Source organism: Syngnathus acus, chromosome 8 (genome assembly GCF_901709675.1).
Source record: "Syngnathus acus chromosome 8, fSynAcu1.2, whole genome shotgun sequence".
Taxonomy (NCBI): Eukaryota; Metazoa; Chordata; class Actinopteri; order Syngnathiformes; family Syngnathidae; genus Syngnathus; species Syngnathus acus.
In genome coordinates, this window is record NC_051093.1 from 682,776 (window position 1) to 700,859 (window position 18,084).

Genomic DNA, 18,084 nt, shown 5'->3' on the forward strand with positions numbered 1-18,084 from the left:
TCTAAAGAGAAGTGACCAAGAGTCTGTGGCTCACAGGTTTATTAAACAATATGGTATATAAGTAGGAAATGAGCCATCCTGAACTGGTTTGTACAGTGATCTCTTCTCATTATCTGCATATTTACAGTGCTGTCGAGCTGCCTGATTTACATTAGACAGGTCATCGTGGATTCAAGTTTAATGGAAGATAGAAAATGATGCACAGAACTCTGAACACAAATCAGCAGTTTCAACATGTTCATTTCTCACCACAGGCAAAAGAAGAGCAGGACTCAGAGAAATCATTAGGACTGAAAAAGAGACAAAGTGATTATTTGCACATATGCAAGACAAATACTGAGCCAAGGCGAGTAGAAAAAAAAATTCTGGCTTTTGAACACCTGCCTGTTGTGTTTGTCGCTGTGCAATAGTTCCTAAATCTATACCAACACGGTAATCCTCCATAGGATCTGTAAGCAGGAAGAAAATTAAGGCTTTCCCAAAAGGCAGTCCTTATTGAAAAATGGCATCTTAGAATAAATTAGTCTGGAACTGAGAAGTGAAACCTGACAGACAAAAAAAAAAAGGAAAAAAAATCCCACATTAACTTTGCAGCCTTACTCAACACAAACACAATAATTATTTGCAAAGGTACAAAATGGATTGAAATGAAAAATATAAAGGGAGGGGATTTTTGTTTTGAGGCTTTGTTAAAAAAAATAGAGCATAAACAAATGAAAATAAACTTTTAACAATACAAAGACCACAGCATCGATTCTTGCATGGCTGCTCTGAACCCAAAATACGTCCTTTGCAGCAGTGACGGAGAAAATGGCCCGGTGTTGGAACAAAACGCCGAAAGGTCACAAAACATGTAACTCGAGTTTCCCAACTTTCTGCTACAATCCTTCAACAAATCTTTCCAGCGTGTCTCCCGTGGTGTCCCCCACCATGCCAATGTCAGTACTCAAGCCCCCTCGGTTGGGTGTGTTAAGCTGCGGCAGCATGGCGCTCTGCTCCTGCGTCCCCATATGTCCCTGCTCCATGGGGCCCCCGATGATGGGATGAGGGGAGCTGGAGAGAAGGGCGCCATGCTGGGGCGAAGGCTGCGGATGTATCCGCGGGGAAGGACTGGAATGCTGGGGCTGCTGCAAGGGCGGCCGAGGAGACTGGACCGGGGCCGGCGAGCGCACCTGGCTGCTCAAAGGGTTGCCCATAACTGGGGCACCGGGCAGGTGAGCTGCCGCCGCTATCGCCTGGCCTTGAAGCATGTGTGGCTGGGGGCTCATGGCCTGCGCCGGCGATCCCATCTGCTGCTTCATCATCTGCTGCTGCTGGAGCATGCGCTGCTGAAGGAGTTTCTGGGCTCCGTCCATGGACATTTGGGACGAGGGAGGGAGCTGGCCCATCGGCTTGACACCTCCTTGCATAGCCATTTGATGCTGCTGCAAGCGGAGCTGCGAGTAACTTGCCGCCGCCGGTGGCTGCTGCTGCTGGTACTGAGCGTGCGTCTGAGGCATGCCTGCCTGATGCTGTTGCATCCGCAACAACTGCTGTCTGCGGTAAAGCTGAGGGTTCCCATTCTGAGCCACATTGATTATCTGGCCTTGGGGTCCCATGGGGGCCAGAGCCACCTGTTGCGTAGGCTGCTGCTGCTGAGGCAGGGTCCCGGGCCTCTGCACCTGTATCATGGCCTGCATGGCCGCCATGCTTTGGGGGTTCTGCTGCTGCTGTGGCTGCGATGGCTGGCTGGCTTGGTACTTGGCTGTCCGCTGCTTGATGAAGGCGGCCATAAGCTGCGGGTTGGACTTGAGGATGTTCAGGACCTGCTGCTGCTGCTGCGGCGAGCTGGGAGACTTGAGAGTTCGCAGTAGCTCCTGCAAAGCGTTGGGCGCAATGTTACTGGGCATCCCTCGTGGTACGTTCTGCTGCGGCTGCTGCTGCGGCTGCTGCTGCGGCGTAGTCGTCATGCCCTGCTGCATTTGAAGCCCCTGCGGCTGGGTCATCATGGCTCTATGCATGAGCTGACCTTGCTGCACCATGGTGGCTCCCTGAGCCTGCTGGGGGGCCACGATGCCTTGTTGCAGCTGGCCAGGAGCTTTCTGCATTCCGGGACCCCACTGGCTCTGCTGCATAGTCTGCATCCGTTGGGGCGGGCCTCGCATCATCTGCATCCCCTGCATGGGTCCCATCATGCGTGGGTGGTTCATGGGCATCCCGTTCATGGCGTAACTTTGTTGCTGCTGTTGCTTTGCCTTGGTGGCCATCTCTGCCATCTCCATCTGTTGGGCCACTTTCAAGGCCGTCAGCTGCTGTTGCTGCTGCTGTTGCAGCTGCGGCAGCATCTGTGGCTGAGGTTGCTGCGGCAAGCTGGGCAGAGGTGACTGCTGCTGGTGGAGTGGGGACGACTGGGGGCCCTGTTTGCCCTGCGGGACAGGCGTCGGGGTTTGGCTGCTGCCGCGGCCGTTGTTGGGGAAGCCTTGAACCGCGTTGGGGGGCGTCTGCTGCGGCGGCTGCTGCGGCGTCTGCTGCGGCGGCTGCTGCGGCGGCGGCTGCTGCGGCGGCGGCTGCGGCGGCGGCTGCTGCGGCGTCTGTGGCGTGTGAGGCTGCTGCACAGAGCTGGGCGTGCCAGGAGCGGAGGGAGGCGGGGACGGCACTGGTGCGCCCCTTCCGGCCATGGTGGCCATTCGGCGGCGCATCAGCTGAGCCTGCTGGAGGCGGTGCTGGATTTGCTGCTGACGGAGTTTATGCTTGATGTTGAGGCAGAAGGGCACGGGGCACTTATTCTCCTGACAGTGTTTGGCGTGGTAGCAGCACAGGGCGATGAGCTGCTTGCAGACGGGGCAGCCACCGTTGGTCTTGCGCTTGCAGCCTTTGGTGTGCTGAACCACCCGCTTCATCTTCTGACAGGACGGCAGGGAGCAGTTGGCGTTGCGGCACTGGCAGGCGTGGACCAGGGACTGAATGCAGCGCTGGATGCTGAGACGTCGGCTTTCCTGGGGGCTCTTGGAGGACTCTGCGCCCTGGGAGTTGCTGTCGTCATCCAAGTCCAATCCCCACTTCACCATCTGGTGTTCATGGCCCTTTGTCTTGTAGCAGTTAGCACATAGGTCGTAGTCCTGCGACAGAAAAGGGAAAAAAAGACGTTATGGTCATATGGTCATCCACGGCCGATTGGGACAGACACACCGCAACCAAAAAAAATACAAGCGTTCAACCCGATACGAATTCAAATGTGCATCTTTTCCGTGGCCTACCTCACAGACGGTGCAGTGCCAGCGAGTCTCCACGTGGCGCTTGCATTCGTTGCAGGTGTACACAAAGCGGTCCTGGCCCTGGTTGTGCAGCTCCACCAGCATGCACATGGTGCTCCACTTGCACCGCCGCAAAGAGCTGAACTCCCAGTGCTTGTCTCGGGCCAAGGTCAGGAAGGAATCGCGGCCGTCCATCAGGTCGCATGCCAACAGAGGGTCGGGGTCCATGATGGGAGGCAACGTGTTGATGACAGGCCCAGAGTGAAGGTGGATGACAAAAAACACCTGCAAAGAGAAGAAAGGCAAAACAGCTGATCAGCTGCCCAAGAAAAATGAGTCATTCAATCTCAACATCATACAGTCCAAAATGAACAAAAATTGTGAAGCACAAATGAGAAGTGGAGAGCCGGCTAAAATGTGCCAAGTGCCAAGCTTTTGAGTGAAGAGGCAGATGAGAGCGAGACGATTTACCTCTTTGTGCTTCTCCATGGTGGCATAGAGCTTTTGGGACAGATCGTTGGCCACATTCGGCATCCCGGGCTTCTTCTTGTTGGCTCGGCTGACGCTGCTCTTATTTTTGTTGGTTTTCTTGTTGTTCTTCTTCTTAGCATTCTTACTGTCGGCGTTGGATCCCTTTGGATTAAAAGGCAAATGAGAATGTGACAATTGACCCAACTCGATTCAAAAAGATGCCTCGTTAGCTGCTGGAGGTTTTCAAACAATACCTTCCAATCTCACTTGCTCACCTCTGGTGTCTCACAGGAGACCGTGTTCTCCTCCTTCTTCCTCTCCTCCTCCTCCTGCTCCAATTCTTTGATGCTCTCCTCTAGCACGTTGGGCCAAAAGTCGCCCTCGAAGTACGGCAGCTCGTTGGCGCTGGTCAGCCTATCTTCTGTAGCTTGCTTGAAAATGTCCTGAATGAAGAAGACACCAAGTCAAAATAGTGACTTCCCTTTTAGCGTTGGTAAGTTGAACAACGCTTCACAGAAACATCAACGAGGAAATAAAGCATTACAACTGTGCGGCCAGACACATCAAATGCAAGGAGGGCGACTTATTTTTATGCTTGTGTTCTGACGCCACATAGCAACTCAAAACTTTGTTTTTCATCTTGATTGTCTGTCATCTTAATGCGTGAACTAACATTTCACCTGATCATTCTGATGTAAGCTGCAACGACAACAAAGTAGCTTATATAATCGGGGACCAACCATGTTGGTTTTAAAAACGTCCCAAGGACAATACGAAACGCATGCAAAAATATCACAAAGAACTAAACTGATCACACGGGTGCGTATCGATAAATACCAATACGGTCGAGAAGCTCCACCTTTACTTCAGTTTTTCTCTTTGGAAAGAAACTCACATCAGAACATTAACAATGGAAATGGATTAAAGTTTGTAGTTCATTTGATTGGGTTTTTCTTTGCGGTAAGGGATAGGGAAAAATAGGACAAATGAAATATTTCACTGCACGTAATGGATTAAAAATCTACTCGTTTCAAGTTTTGAACTGAACTCGTGAAATTCAACTTTTTCACCCAACTGAAATTTGAGACACACTTGTCAAGGAGGAAGCAATCAATGCCTGAAGTTGAAATGCGTTCTATAAATGGTCATTGTTGCCTTTGAGAAAGCCAAACACAAATGTGAAAAAAAACAAAAGCAATAAAGTGCAAGGGAGCATCTGTGAGTCAACTAACATTCAGTCCACTCGTGTATCTTTCTATTAAACATCGTCTTTGCGATCGAGGCTGAAGATTGCAAAAGCACAAGATGGCCACCTTGAAATCATGGAGGATTCTCTCGGCAAAAGCCTTCTCCAGCATCTTCTTGTACCACTCTTGCAGCCTCTTGGGCTTGGGGATCTTCTGGTCGGGAGGGTGGCAGTGGAAAATGTAGTCGTCTCCTTCGCTGGGTGGGCAGGCCCAGATGTGACCCATCACATACCTGCACGAAGTCCACGTTTTTGTTTTGTTTTACTTAGCTTTACTTTCAAGCACGACAAATGAGAGAAAGCTTCCAGTGTCAAGTTCTTGCTCACGTCACGTACCCCAGTTTCTTGACATACTCCAGGTATCCGATGAGGATCTCGTGGTAAACGGCAGTCCTGAGCATGCGTGGTTTGAAGAAGTGAATACTGTCCAGGTACGATATATAAACCCGCCTGGGAAGTAAGAAGAGCTCTTGGCTGCATGCTCAAGCAGAAACAGGACAAGCTTAAACTTCTCGGATGCTTTGCGCACCTGGTATTTGGAAAAGGGCAATCCGAGCCATATTCCTGGACGTGCATACCAAAGAAACAAACGTCCACGCCGTCAATTTCTTCAAATGCAAAAAGCGCTTTGGTTCTGTAAGGGAAGCTCTCCACCATCTCGCCCGAGTCCACAAACCTGAGCAGCACAAAAGCTGATGCGTGGAGCCATTGGACGTCCCAAAGCAGTCGCAGCGGTCGCAGCAGCAGCCACACTTACCTGGATTTCATTCCGGGCTTCACCTCCACACTTTTGTCAGAGCTGGCCACCACTCGCACAAACACTTCGCCGGCCTCTGGGTGGTTCTGCCTTTTCAAGTACTTATTGACCCGGTCCTCGATGTACGTACCCAACCTCGTTGACTGCAACCCTTTGCGCACAAACAGACTCCCTTGGAATACACCGCGCACGTTTCATGTTGACATTTGTTTGGCTTACTTTTAGCTGAAAACTTGTTCTCCTTTTTTGTTTTGCCAGACCTCTTCAAACAGTGGTCACAGATGAAACTAGGGGACAAAAGCAAGCACGTCAAGAGAAACTCTCCAACGGTGACGTGACGCCAATGGCCCAGACTCACCCAGACGGCCAAATGACCTCGTAATGCAGTACGCAGATCTGATGCATCTTGCGTCCGCAATCTTGACATTCAACAAACCTGAGAAGACAGACGGACGGACGTTTGACGCCAATCGCATTCAAATGCAGCGTGGCCAAAGAGCGGCCTGTACTCACGGTTCAGAGTCCAACATGTCATTTTTCTTCTTCTCAAACTGCTCTTTGGATATCATGCTGAAACCCAAAGGAGGTGCGTGCTCAAGTTGCTTCAGTGATTGATCCGAACAGCAATTTGAAAGTGAAACTTACGTCTGCGACTGGGCCGGGTCGTCCCCCAGCGTCACACTGTTGCCCTGGATCTCATTGAAGCACTTCTCACAGAAGTGATACCTGGTGGCCACAATTGGGGAAAGCGTGGGAAGAAATGGTGGGAAATGCAGTGGCACCGTTACGTGCAGTCAGTCAGGATGCGGCTTCACCTGTTCTGATAGCTGTAGTAGACGCCGTCCCTTGAGATGGTGCACAGTTGTTTGCCGTAGCAGCACAGCGTTTGCGGGGAGAACTCGTACTGCCGAGCAAAGACAAAGGGCGTGGCGCTCAAGTGAGGCTGCTAAGGCGTGGCCCGTGCGAGGGCCCAATAGGCGTGGAGCCATTGGACATTCCGAAACGGCCGAGAGCCCGCTCTCTCGCAAGAGGAGAGGAGAGTCAGCCCTATAGCAAGTGCTCACGTACTCTCACTTGCTCTCACCTTGCGGCTGCAGCAGTAGCCTAGCGACTTCATGACGGGCTCGATCTCCATTTCAAAGACCTCGGCCAGCTTGCTGCAGTTTTTGTAAACGCGTGAAGTCTTGCGGTTGTACAGCCAGGCGTTGCTGAACATGAGCCACACGTCGTCCACGTACTGCCACGGCTCCTGGTACTGGCCCGTGTCCAGTTTGCGCTTGATGGTAGACAGGTCGATGGGGTTCTTCACAATGTCAAAATAGTCCTGAAATATAGGCAGAGATTCAGCGACAAATTAAGAAAAGAAAGGTCAAGTCGCGGGCGTTTAGTACGTGTGCCCGGACACTGACCGGAATGTCGAGCAGCAGGGGGTCCACGGGCTGTCTGAAAGGCAGAGACTCAGGGTCTTGCCTGTAGAGGGCCTCGAGCGTCGGCATTAGAGCTTGTCTGAGCTCTTCGGGCCTGAAAACTGCACAGGCAGCGACAGCAGGCGTAAGCGCGCAAAAAAAGAAAACATTTGGGTTGCGTCAATGACAGAGACCCCTGGAACACAATGCTACCTCGGTTCACTTCAGACTGCCGCCAAGCTCGCAAATTGAATCCAATGAAAAAAGTTCCTCATTAAAATGGAGTCAAATGCCATTCATCTGCCCCAAACCATATTTTTTGCCTACGTTTGAACTCATTCATTGCCAGCCATTTTCAAAGGCTGCTGTTTTGAGAGCATGTCGACGGATCTTTCAACAACTGCGTTCTGCGGCAAAATAAACACCCAGCCGAGCGAAAGAAAGAGTCGATGCGCTGCTTTAAAAACAAACAAAACAAAAAAAACTTTCAATCTTTATCTGTTATAAAGCATGAGTTGCCTTCCCCAAAACACTGGTTTCTGACCAAAAAGCAAACAAAAAAATACAACACCAACTTTGACAATATGACGGCTTCTAACGCAAGCCCCCCCACCCTAACTCACTTTTTTTGCGGCTCTGAATAGCGGCGGCATTGCCCCCATTTTCCGCCTCTTCTATGGGTTTCGTCTTCACCGCTGGCTTGTTTTCTTCGGTGTCCATCGGTTCCTGCTTTGGCTCAGCTGCATCCGGCTCCTTCTTCACCAGAGAGGGCTTGGCTTCATCAGCTTGCTACAAGAACACAAGAAAAACAGATAAGTCAGGTTAAAAATCTTTTCAGCAATTTGTCACGAACTGAACTAGTTTGCCTTTGATTCTTTTTTTGAAGTCTTGACCATGCACGGAACTGACATCAAGGTAACACAGTCTTAGTCCTTCAACTCAAGGACATACCTCCACTTTGATTCCAGTTGGCTTGCCCCCCGAATGACTGTCATCTTCATCATCTTCATCATCATCTTTCGCTTCCGAATTGGCGGTCACGTCTGGCAGGTTCTGTTGTGAGTCGACCTCGGCCACAGAGGCCGGGGTGGGCGCTCTGCTGTTGGCGCTGGCAGCGGCCTGTGACATCTGAAGGAGGAAAGAGCACATTGTGACGGCAGACCATCAAAGCCTTTTTTCATTCCCAGTCAAAAGCCTCACCGGTGTGCCAGGATACTGCGCCCGCATCAATGTTGGCTGGTGCGTTTGGCTGGGGGGCTCGGGCTGCGGCCGTAGTGGCGTGAGCGGCTGGGAAGGCTCGGGCGGCGTACCGATGACAGACGGTGGACCCGGGTGGCCGCCGGCGAGGTGGCCTGGATTGGAGGCTGGTCCCCCCGTCGAGCCGGGAGTGGAGGATTGCTGCGGCAGCGGGGCCTGAAAGGGCGGGTGATGTTGTTGCATTGGGAGGCTGGCGCAAGAGTTGGGCGGAGGCGTGCCCGGCACCTGGGGCACCAGGGTGCCCAGCGTGCCCGGCCCATTCAGAGGCAGGCTGGAGTTCTGGCGCTGTTTGGGATGAAATGAACAAAATTACAATGGACATGGGACATTTCATGGCCATTGAGTCTGGTATGTGTGACTTGGCCACTGGAGGAGGGTATGTGGGTGATAACACCTAACACATTCATGAATGCAAGACTTTCAATTAATATGACGCAATAAACTGCAGTTATTTTTTCTAAAGGATGAGAAAAATTCACTGACGAGTAGTTATATTCTCTGTCTACGTGTGTTACTGTGACTTTTGTATCCAAATATTCACCGCTTGTATCAGACCATTGACACTATTCTTTAGAATTAGAAAATATTATATATATTATATTATATAATATTTTGCATTGCATTATTTTGCATTGCATTCTATACATTGCATTGCATTTTGGGATGTGGCAGCCATTTTGGGCGAACGGTAACCATGGAAAATGCAAACAAGGCCGATTCGTTGATGGTGGCATAAAAAGCTTCGCAGACACTATCACCAGGGAGCTCTAATAGCTTGCTCAAAGGCGGAACTTTCACCTCTGTCCGTGCTGGGTGGGATCTTTGGAAGTTCTAAATATTAAATGAAATCAAACCAAAGCAGCAAACGCACAGCTGAGCCTTCTGCCGCAATCCCAAGACAGAAAGTAGTGACTGACGATGGTCATTCCTGCTCCCAAATTTTGGCCGTACGCCCAACGGTTTGTAAAGCGAGCTTCCGCCACAGACATCGACTCAATGGAACAAAGGATGTCGTTATTCGCTCAGTTTCTGCTTCATGGCCCTGGCGGAAGCCTGGCATTGCCATTGAGTGAAATTGCAAAGAAGAGACGACATCTCACCTGTGTACCCGGTTGCGTTGCTGGCTGACCCACACCAACGTTCACATTCATGGCTCCGGCGGCGGCAAACTGTGCCTGTGGCAAGAACTGAGTCTGGTTGGCTGGCTGAGGAAGCATGTTGCCTGCGTGATTAGCTATCATTCCAGGATTCTGTGCTGTTCTGGAAGGGGACATGGCCATCTAGGAAAGCAGGAGAACGCATCACTGCGGTACTGGTAGGCATCTCATTTCCTTCCAAGTTTGAGTAGAGCGGAACGCCATGCCGACTGACTTCCAAGTTGTTGTTGTTGGTATGTCAACTGAACTTATTCTCTGCGGGCTTAAACTGTTGCCAACATAAAACTAAGTGACTGAACAGGCAACGTTTTCAGAAGAATTTTAACATTTCAGTAGAAAGAGATGTAAAGCGCCGCATAATAAAGTACAATGACACGACAGTCTTGAGTTCACCCTTTGAAGCAGCGTTACTTGCATGCCACAGACTGCAGTGCGGGTCCGACCTATTCTGGCTTCAGTACGTCACAGTTTCTGTTTTTTGTTCCCCACTACTAGCACGTCAACTTGCATACTGTGCTGAATGAAACGAGACTTGCATCTGTTTCATATTTGCTGTCTAATTGTTTTCCAAGACATTGTATTCCGCATACTGCACTGAGCTGGTTCATGTTCGCAGGTATCGACAGACTTTTCTCCTTGGTCACCACTGGTATTACGTCGGCGTCACAAGAAAAAAGCCGAGCTGGGGTTCATGTTCGCGGGTATCGACAGACTTTTCTCCATGGTCACCACTGATATTATGGCAGCGTCACAAGACAAAAGCCAACGAACAGCCCACACTTTTGATGTTATTTCAGTGACTGAGGTTTAGTTTTAAGAAAATGTTGCTTTGACTTAAACTTGGACCATTTGCTGTTTCAAGCAGTAGGTTTTAAAGTCTTAATGAATACGAAAGAGCTCAAACTCACTGCCGGGATGGAGTTCACGTTCAGCTGCGAGGGATGCTTCATGGGCGAGGGAGCTCGTGGCCCCAAGACCGCCTGCGACGTCTGCGCGTTTTGCATCGCGTTGTACGCGTTGAGTCCTTAAGAAAGACAACACGGATATGTCAGTCGATGACATTGCCACGAGTCCAAGACGTGACATGGTATTTGAACTGAGAGTACTTCCATAAAAAGAAATCCCAATACCTTGAGTCACGTGCAGACGGTTCATGATCTGATTTGGCATAGGCGCAGGTCCATCTGAAGTGGAACACAATCAATCACTCAAAAATGATTGCCGCGCCTCAGAAAGAAAAAGTGCTAGATGCGACGACTGACTGGGAAGTCGGACGGGCTGTCCCAGCGGGCCCGTGGCCTGAGTCACTGAAGGCACCGTGCCAGGCTGCCTCTGGATCCGCAGGCGCCGCTTCTCCTCCAGCTCCTTCTGGATCTTGTAGATCTTCTCCGCCAGGAAGTGGTAATACTCGTCCTAGTCAGAGGGAGAGAAGAGACAAAAGCCTTAAGTAGGTTGCCACAGCCGTCACCGAGATGACAAATGAATTATTTACCCTACTGTTGGCTGACTCGTACATGTCGCCCTCAACTTTGCGCGCGTACGCAACCAGGTTGTCCATTCTGCGGTCCTTCAGTGCTGCAGGGTCTGGGGTTGGGAATATGGCTTGTACTCTGGGGTGGGGTAAGGTGTGGGGGGGGGTGTTTAGACACTCTTTTTGATCACATGTCCTCGTGTCAGTAGACGCAGTCTCACACGCACGCACGACATACAGTTTGTGCACCAGGTGGGTGCGCAGGTCCTGAGTGACGTGCTCATGCCAGGCCTTCCTGACCCCCGAAGCGGAGAGCGGGGCGGCGGCAGGCAAGTTTTCCACGCCCCCTGCCGTCGACCCGTCTGGCAACAGTGGACTGGAGGACAAACAGAAGAAAGGCAGCAGGATTCAAACAAAGTCAATCGAACCCAGAAGAGAAGAGGAAACATGGTGGATCATCGCCTCACTTGTTGAGTGAGGAGGGCAAGGAGTCGCCGTGCAAGCCAGTCTGGTCCAAAGAGGGGACCCCTGTGCCTGCTGCCATTTGCTTCATGTGATGACAGCCTGATAAACAGGAGACAGAAATGAGGCACGTGCTTGTTGTTGACAAGAAACGTTGGTCTCCCTCATCTACCGAGCACGTTGATATTTCGCAGCTGCTGGTGCCCCTGGGGGTTGTGGTGAGCAGGACCCTGGCCCTGGTTCTGAGCAGGAGACTGGTTGCCATAGGGGAGCCCCAGAGCGGCGTAGGCCCTCTGCATGGAGCTGGGGTCGATGTGCGTTGCCGAGCTGTTGATGGGCGGGGCGTTTGGCTGGGTGGCCCCTGTTGTGCCGATAGCCCCAGGGGAACCTAGCATGGCTTAAGTGTGAGGGGAGGAGGGTTTTAAGGTTAAAATCATTCTCCAAAAGAACACCAGGTCAAACTTTGGATTCGTCCACCAAAACATCCATTTGTGTTGAATAACGGTTGTCGACGAGCGCTCGGCCCAGCAGCGCTCAGTCTCGATGGGGGGGGTTTAAATCCGTCATTGGCTCTTTTGAACCAATCAGAGAGCGGCTCACCTTCAAAGCCCCGCCCCCTCACCAGAAAGAAACAGCAAAGCCTCTCCCCTGCGTATCCCATTACAGGCCCTGCCTTTCCTGAGGAAACCTGGAATGAGTTGCGGCCCTCGCGCTCAGCACTGGGCCACCTGCAGGTGGCGCCACCTCATATTTTCACATTCACTTGAGGCTGACACTGAGCATTTTGTACCTCAATAAGAAAGCATACAGCACCTTCAGTTGATAGCTTTTTGTTGTTTGTTTCAACATTTAAATGTCCACAAATCCAGCACTCACGTTGCTGGTTTCTCTTGTCACTTGCATTCTTCAGAGGCAGGCAGACGGGACAGTCGTGCCGCGTGCAGTTCTTCCAATGGGAGATGATCTGTCTGGACGACGCGCAGTGGGTCACTACGGGAAGAGAGATCGGATGAGCCATGGCTCTGGCAAGCAGACAACGAACTTTTGCCCTCCTCCCAATTTGAATTTGACAGTTAAGACGAGGACAAGCAGTAAATGAAGCCTCAAAGGCCAAACGTAGGGCTTTTGCCGGCTTTCACAAAGTGGGTGTTGCACCAGCCTAGTGGTAGAGTGTCCGCCCTGAGACTGGAAGGTTGTGGGTTCAAACCCCGGCTGGGTCATACCAAAGTATAAAAATGGGACCCATTGCCTCCCTGCTTGGCACTCAGCATTAAGGGTTGGAATTGGGGGGTTAGATCACCAACTGATTCCCGAGCGCGGCACCGCTGCTGCTCACTGCTCCCCTCTCCCCCAGGGGATGGATTAAAATCACACGGGGATGGGTTAAATGCAGAGGACAAATTTCACCACACCCAGATGTGTGTGTGACGATCATTGGGACTTTAACTTTAACTTTAAACAAGAGCTTTTATGAATGGCAGAGCACACGCAGCAACTTGAATACATCACTGAATTGCTTGTCATCATCCTCATGACCAGAGCACAAAGAAATGCTTTAGCGTCATCATTTTGGCATCTCGAGACAATTCTGAGCCTTTTTGAGTGGGCATCGGTTACTTGCAGGTTTGGCAACTGGTGGCATGACTGGCTCCCTGTCTACGCTTTGAAAAGCAACAGCACACCATTGTGCAAAAGACTCACCCTGGCAAGACTTGCCCGCCTGGCAGTGGGTCATGTGGTTGAGGACGTTCTTCATGGTGCGGCAGTGGGGCAGAGTGCAGGCCCTCACCTCGCCGTTGGCCTGCTCCCACCGCTGGCACTTGTGCGCGTGGAGCAGCAGAACCAGCTGTTGCTGAATAAGTTTGCGCTTCTCGGGATCGGCTGTCGGACCAGCTGACGCTCCGCCGCTGCCGCCACCCATGCCGCCACCCATGCCACCGGGTAAGATCCCCGCTGACGTGACCTGCTGCTGCATCTGAGATTAGGACAGAGTGACACTCGTCTCAGTCGGTGTGGACAATCCGGACGAGCGACACAACCCATCAAATGCGGCCAGATCAGACGGGTAACCGGGTGAACGGGCAGTCTCACCATGTTGGCCACACCACCGGCTCCCTTTAGCTCCGATGGAAACTGGGGTAGACTGTTGGGAAGGGCTGTCTTGCTCTGGAGTTGTTGGGCATTGACAGCCACGGGCCCGATCTGCTGAGCGTACTGCTGGCCAAACGGAGCTGTGGACATCCCCATCTGGAAGAAGTAGACGGTACAAAAAAAACGCAGCTCAGAACATCGGTCTGCCGCGTTCTCTCTTCCAAGCCCGTGACGCCGAGCCTTGCAAAGTCCCCCTGTGGTGTTTACGGATTGTTAGATGCTCATCATTGTTAGGATCCAAACGTGAATGGCACTAAGGTCGAGCGCTCTGTGCCGATGCCATTCATACAGAAGAGCAACACACAGATTTTGCGAGCAAGATAAAAAGGCAATCATTACCGCTCCCATTTGACGGCTCCGACATCTTTGCTAGCTTCCGGGCGCCGTGTGCTACGATGCATCGACCTGGCCGCCAGACGCAGAAGAAGCAAGCCCGTGCCATTTCGAACAGAGAAGAGGGAGGGGAGACCCGGAGCGGACAAGGACTGGCTCACAAGACAGCCGAGCAGACCTCTGGACTGCGCCCTGAACCCTGATCCCTCGCTCCCATTCACACGTAGCACGACTTTCACTCCATCTCCCTGCCAATTTAACGCTCCTCGTTTACTAGGGTGTCACCCAGCCACGTCGATGCAGCAAAACTGATATGCAAGGAGACGCTGCTACTTGGATTTCTCTTCCAATCTCTTGTGTTTTCTAGTACATCCCCCCTCTTCAGCAAGTGCCCAACCAACCCCAATAAACTTGATTTACAGCTCTATTTTCTTAAGACCAAAAGGCGCAAGAGAAGCTTATGACGGACACAAATGGAGGACAAGCAAAAAAAGAAAAAGCCTGAGTGTCGATTGTTCCAAAAGACTAAAGTGCAGTGCCAACAGGGCCGATCGGTACGCCGCTGTTGCTTTCAAATTCACTTGACTTCCTAATGGCATTTGATGGCGCGTCCATGCGCCACATGCTCGCAGCGTCGTGGGTGACCGCAAGCCTCCGCCCGTCGAAAGGTTCTTATTCTCTCAACGAATGCTCCGTGAGCCGATGCAAAATGCTGGCCTGCGTCACTTGCCCAAAGGCAGAACACGGGTGACAGGCACTACCCGAGCCCGTCCGGTACCCCAATGTCATTTTCAGTCCAAAGCAAAATGGCCACCCCTGATATGATTACAATCAAAGTGCATTTTGCTACTTCATTCATATTCCACAAAAGTAATTTTGATGTGATGCAATTGCAATAATTAACAATAAGAATGGCGATAATGCATCCAATTCACATCACTGTCGAGAAAATGGCACACTTGACTTCCCCTTTCAAAGTGCATTTTGCTACTTCATTCATATTCCCCAAACGCAATTTTAATGTGATGCAATTGTGATAATTAACAATAATAAGCATGACAATAATGCATCCAATTCACATCACTATCGAGAAAATGATACACTTGAATTCCCTTTTAAGTGAGCAAACTGCAAATCTTCGACCACAAAAAAGGGCTGCAAGTGTGTGTGTGAGTGTGTGAACGAGCGAGCATCAAAAGTTTCAAGGCACGGCACTCGGTGTCGGAAAGGACCAAGCCTTTTTCACCCTCACCTTATTGACCCGTCCCGCTTGCTGAGCAGTCAACGAGTTGTGTCCGGCCAACAAAGGCTCTCCTTGGGCGAGCGTCTCGGCAAGCGCTCCGGCTCCCGGCGCCCCCGCCGTACCTTGGCTCTGGTACTGCACGCCGGGTCTTCCTCGACCCGCTGCTCCCAGAGTTCCATTCATCACCTGCCTGGCCGGGCCCGGGAACCCATGTCCTTGGCCGCTGTTCAACAGAGCCTGATTGAAGGCCACGCCTCCGTTGCCTTGCCCCATAGCGGCAGCTACTTTTTGGCCCTGGGGAGAGCGACAATTGGGGGAGCCCAGCCCGAGCGGACCTTTCCCCAGCGCGACTCCGAGCTGGCCTCCCGCCGCGCCGCCCTGTTGGGGACTGCTGGAATTGAGAGAACTTGCCAAGATGGAGGAGCTACCCGGCCGCAGGAGCTCCGACAGTTGCTTGTGTTTGGCGGCGGCGTCCGGGATGACGGAGTTGAGAGCAGGGCCTCCTCCACCGCCATTCGACGACATTCCCATCTGAGACAGGTCTCCGTTGGGGATGAGCTCGTCCGGAAGGTCATTTTCCAGGTCAAACAGGGAGACGAGATCTAAGGAGGAAAAGTGGAGAAGGGGTTAAGACTACAGACACCATTCAGGTAGTAGGTGCGCGAGGACAACGAGGATATCTTTACATACTTTTTCCAAAGGGGGGGGGGTTAAAAAGTTGTTTGGAAAGACGATTCTGCCTTCGGATTTGAGCTAAAATGCTGGATTGATTTCCCACACATGTACCGTTACGGCCACTTTCACACAGGGCGAACGCCAGTGCTGGCTCGAAGCGGCAGAGAGCCCAAATTAGAGCAGACGCTTGCATTTCTTCTTGCAAAATTGTCCACATCAACTATCACTCGTCATCTAGTGACTTTTGGCTTCCGCTGCAGGGTCCACGTACACCTACTTGTAATTTAGGCAGCCTTGCTAAGAAATACCCAAGTGTCTGCCCCCTAGTGGTTGGCTGACTAATCGAGAATGTGATTGGATATGCAGCAGAGCTCACATTTAAAATGTAAATACTGTACCGCCAACAGTTAATTCAATCGTGGCTGACAAAATCACAATCCCGAATAGATTTCAAATAACTGCAGAGCGTATCGGTACATCCCCAAATTAAAAGCGCATAAATAGTTTTCTATCACGTGAGTCATGGGTTATCACTTTTGAATACGCGCTGTGCGCAAAGCAAGCACCGTCACTTGTGTGATTGAAATGAGCAATGCTCATGAATGTATACTTGTCACTTTCCCTGTCAAAAGTACCTGACGCAAGTTAAGAGCTTGGAGAGTCCTCAGTATGAAAGAGACTAGGGTGGCCTAGCAAATTGATTGTGGCATCTTCGTCCCATCTCAGCGGCGACAAATCAAACATGAAGACAAGCAGCAGCACTCACCTGGGCCGTCCGACGCCGAAAGCGATGAATTGAGTTTGGGTCGCTTTGCAGTGGGAGGTCCGACATCCAGCAGATTGTCAGCCATTCTGGGTGCTCAGTCTGGGGTGGTCCCGGGCTTCTTTTATTCTAATTGCAAACCTTCTTTTATGACAGCGAGTCAAAAAGAATCAATGGTACTGGCTTGATTTTTTTTTTTCCTTGAGTGGCAAAATGCTTCCCGGTGAGAGGTTTCAAAAGAAAGGCAACAGCGCCCCTCTTCGCCGCCGGAGATCACCCCATGACAATCCAACATCCAGCACCCACATAATTTCCCCCAAAAAACCGCATGCAAAATTATTTCCACTCCATAGCAATAAATAAAAAGCAATCAGGAAATATTACACCAAGCCAACGCGAGGACATTTCAGCGACATTCGCCGGCGACGCGTCCAAGCGGAGTCACTCTTTTTCGCCGTCCAAACGAGCCGGCTTAAAATCCACCTCCGGCTCCGATAAAAAGAGCAAAAATCGAAAAATATTTCCTTTGAGGCGGTTTATTTTTCCGGTGGCTGTCGCGCTGGAAAATACGACGTCTGGGGATGGACGGACGGCGAGAAGCGCCGCTCTCTAAAAGGGAAATCAAATACACGGCGATCTTTGGGCACGACAAAATGCCCAGTCGCCCTTACATGTTTGCATTAATCCTCGTCGCAAGAGCTCGCGCTTCCATTTGGCCCGAGAAAATGCCGTGCGTGGTCCGCCGGGGCTGGCTGCGCTCGGTTTTTGGACAATTAATTCTCCCCCAGAAACCCGATTCGGAGCCGCGTCAAGATGGCGGCGGCTGTTGATTCCTACGATACAAAAAGTTTTTTTTTTTTTTCTTCCCAGCGAAACTGTAAGGGGAGGGGGCTATATGACGTCATTACGTAAATCTGTACCAGTCACGTGGACTAAACCCCATTGCTGCCGTAAAAATACTGGATTTCATGTATTCAAAAAAAATTCGAAAGTATGGGAGTTTTTTGTTTTTCGTTGAAACAATAAAAATTTTGAAATAAAGACGCAAGCTCACCTTTTCCATGCACTTGAACGCACTTTTGCAGCTCAGGAAAAGATGGAAACAAATAAATTAAATTTTTTTTGTATTTTGATCATCTTTCACTTTTCGCGCCAGACAACAATATTGTACTTGGAATTTGGGAAATACCTGTCATGTGAGCGTGTGGCCAAATCCAATTTCAAGGGAAATCAGATTGACAAAAAGAAAACTTTTTTGTATGCTTTTGAGGGAAAATGATGTAAAAAACAACTTTGAAATACACCATTTTGTATTTTGCTGCTTAAAAATTATGCAGGACATTTTTGTGTTCATATTCTAATTAAATAAAACAATGAAAATGTCATTACTTGAAGATCAATTTTTTTGTTCAGATTTTAGTGACATCCTTTTGAGGTGTCTATTTGCTAGTTGAGACTT

General features: G+C 50.7%; 1 protein-coding gene across 2 annotated transcripts; it reads right to left on the bottom strand.

The window, feature by feature from the left end:
• Positions 1-22: 22 nt before the first annotated feature.
• crebbpb (CREB binding protein b) lies at positions 23-17,476 on the bottom strand. Of its 2 annotated transcripts, XM_037257108.1 has the most exons (32): positions 16,629-17,476; positions 15,197-15,789; positions 13,552-13,707; positions 13,162-13,435; positions 12,337-12,450; positions 11,633-11,857; positions 11,466-11,562; positions 11,237-11,374; positions 11,020-11,137; positions 10,790-10,940; positions 10,658-10,711; positions 10,436-10,551; positions 9,471-9,650; positions 8,314-8,655; positions 8,065-8,241; positions 7,737-7,902; positions 7,117-7,235; positions 6,792-7,031; positions 6,523-6,611; positions 6,353-6,433; positions 6,221-6,277; positions 6,066-6,143; positions 5,927-5,994; positions 5,708-5,858; positions 5,480-5,626; positions 5,287-5,400; positions 5,018-5,183; positions 3,980-4,147; positions 3,705-3,866; positions 3,237-3,518; positions 2,575-3,098; positions 23-2,508 (listed from the first exon to the last, which is right to left on the bottom strand). In XM_037257108.1, exons 1-32 carry the CDS (start codon positions 16,711-16,713, stop codon positions 879-881), a joined length of 7,062 nt encoding a protein of 2,353 aa, XP_037113003.1. In that variant the 5' UTR covers positions 16,714-17,476; the 3' UTR covers positions 23-878. The 2 variants fall into 2 exon arrangements, with proteins under 2 accessions (XP_037113003.1, XP_037113002.1); XM_037257107.1 differs by having other exon boundaries at positions 23-3,098.
• Positions 17,477-18,084: the final 608 nt, after the last annotated feature.

Excerpts from the sequence above, each read along its gene's own strand:
- crebbpb (XM_037257107.1), bottom strand. The coding sequence starts at position 16,713 with ATGGCTGACAATCTGCTGGATGTCGGACCTCCCACTGCAAAGCGACCC. Across the intron at positions 11,858-12,336 it reads TGACAAGAGAAACCAGCAAC|CCATGCTAGGTTCCCCTGGG; the intron begins GTGAGTGCTGGA and ends CTCACACTTAAG. Across the intron at positions 10,552-10,657 it reads CCGTCTGCACGTGACTCAAG|GACTCAACGCGTACAACGCG; the intron begins GTATTGGGATTT and ends GTCTTTCTTAAG.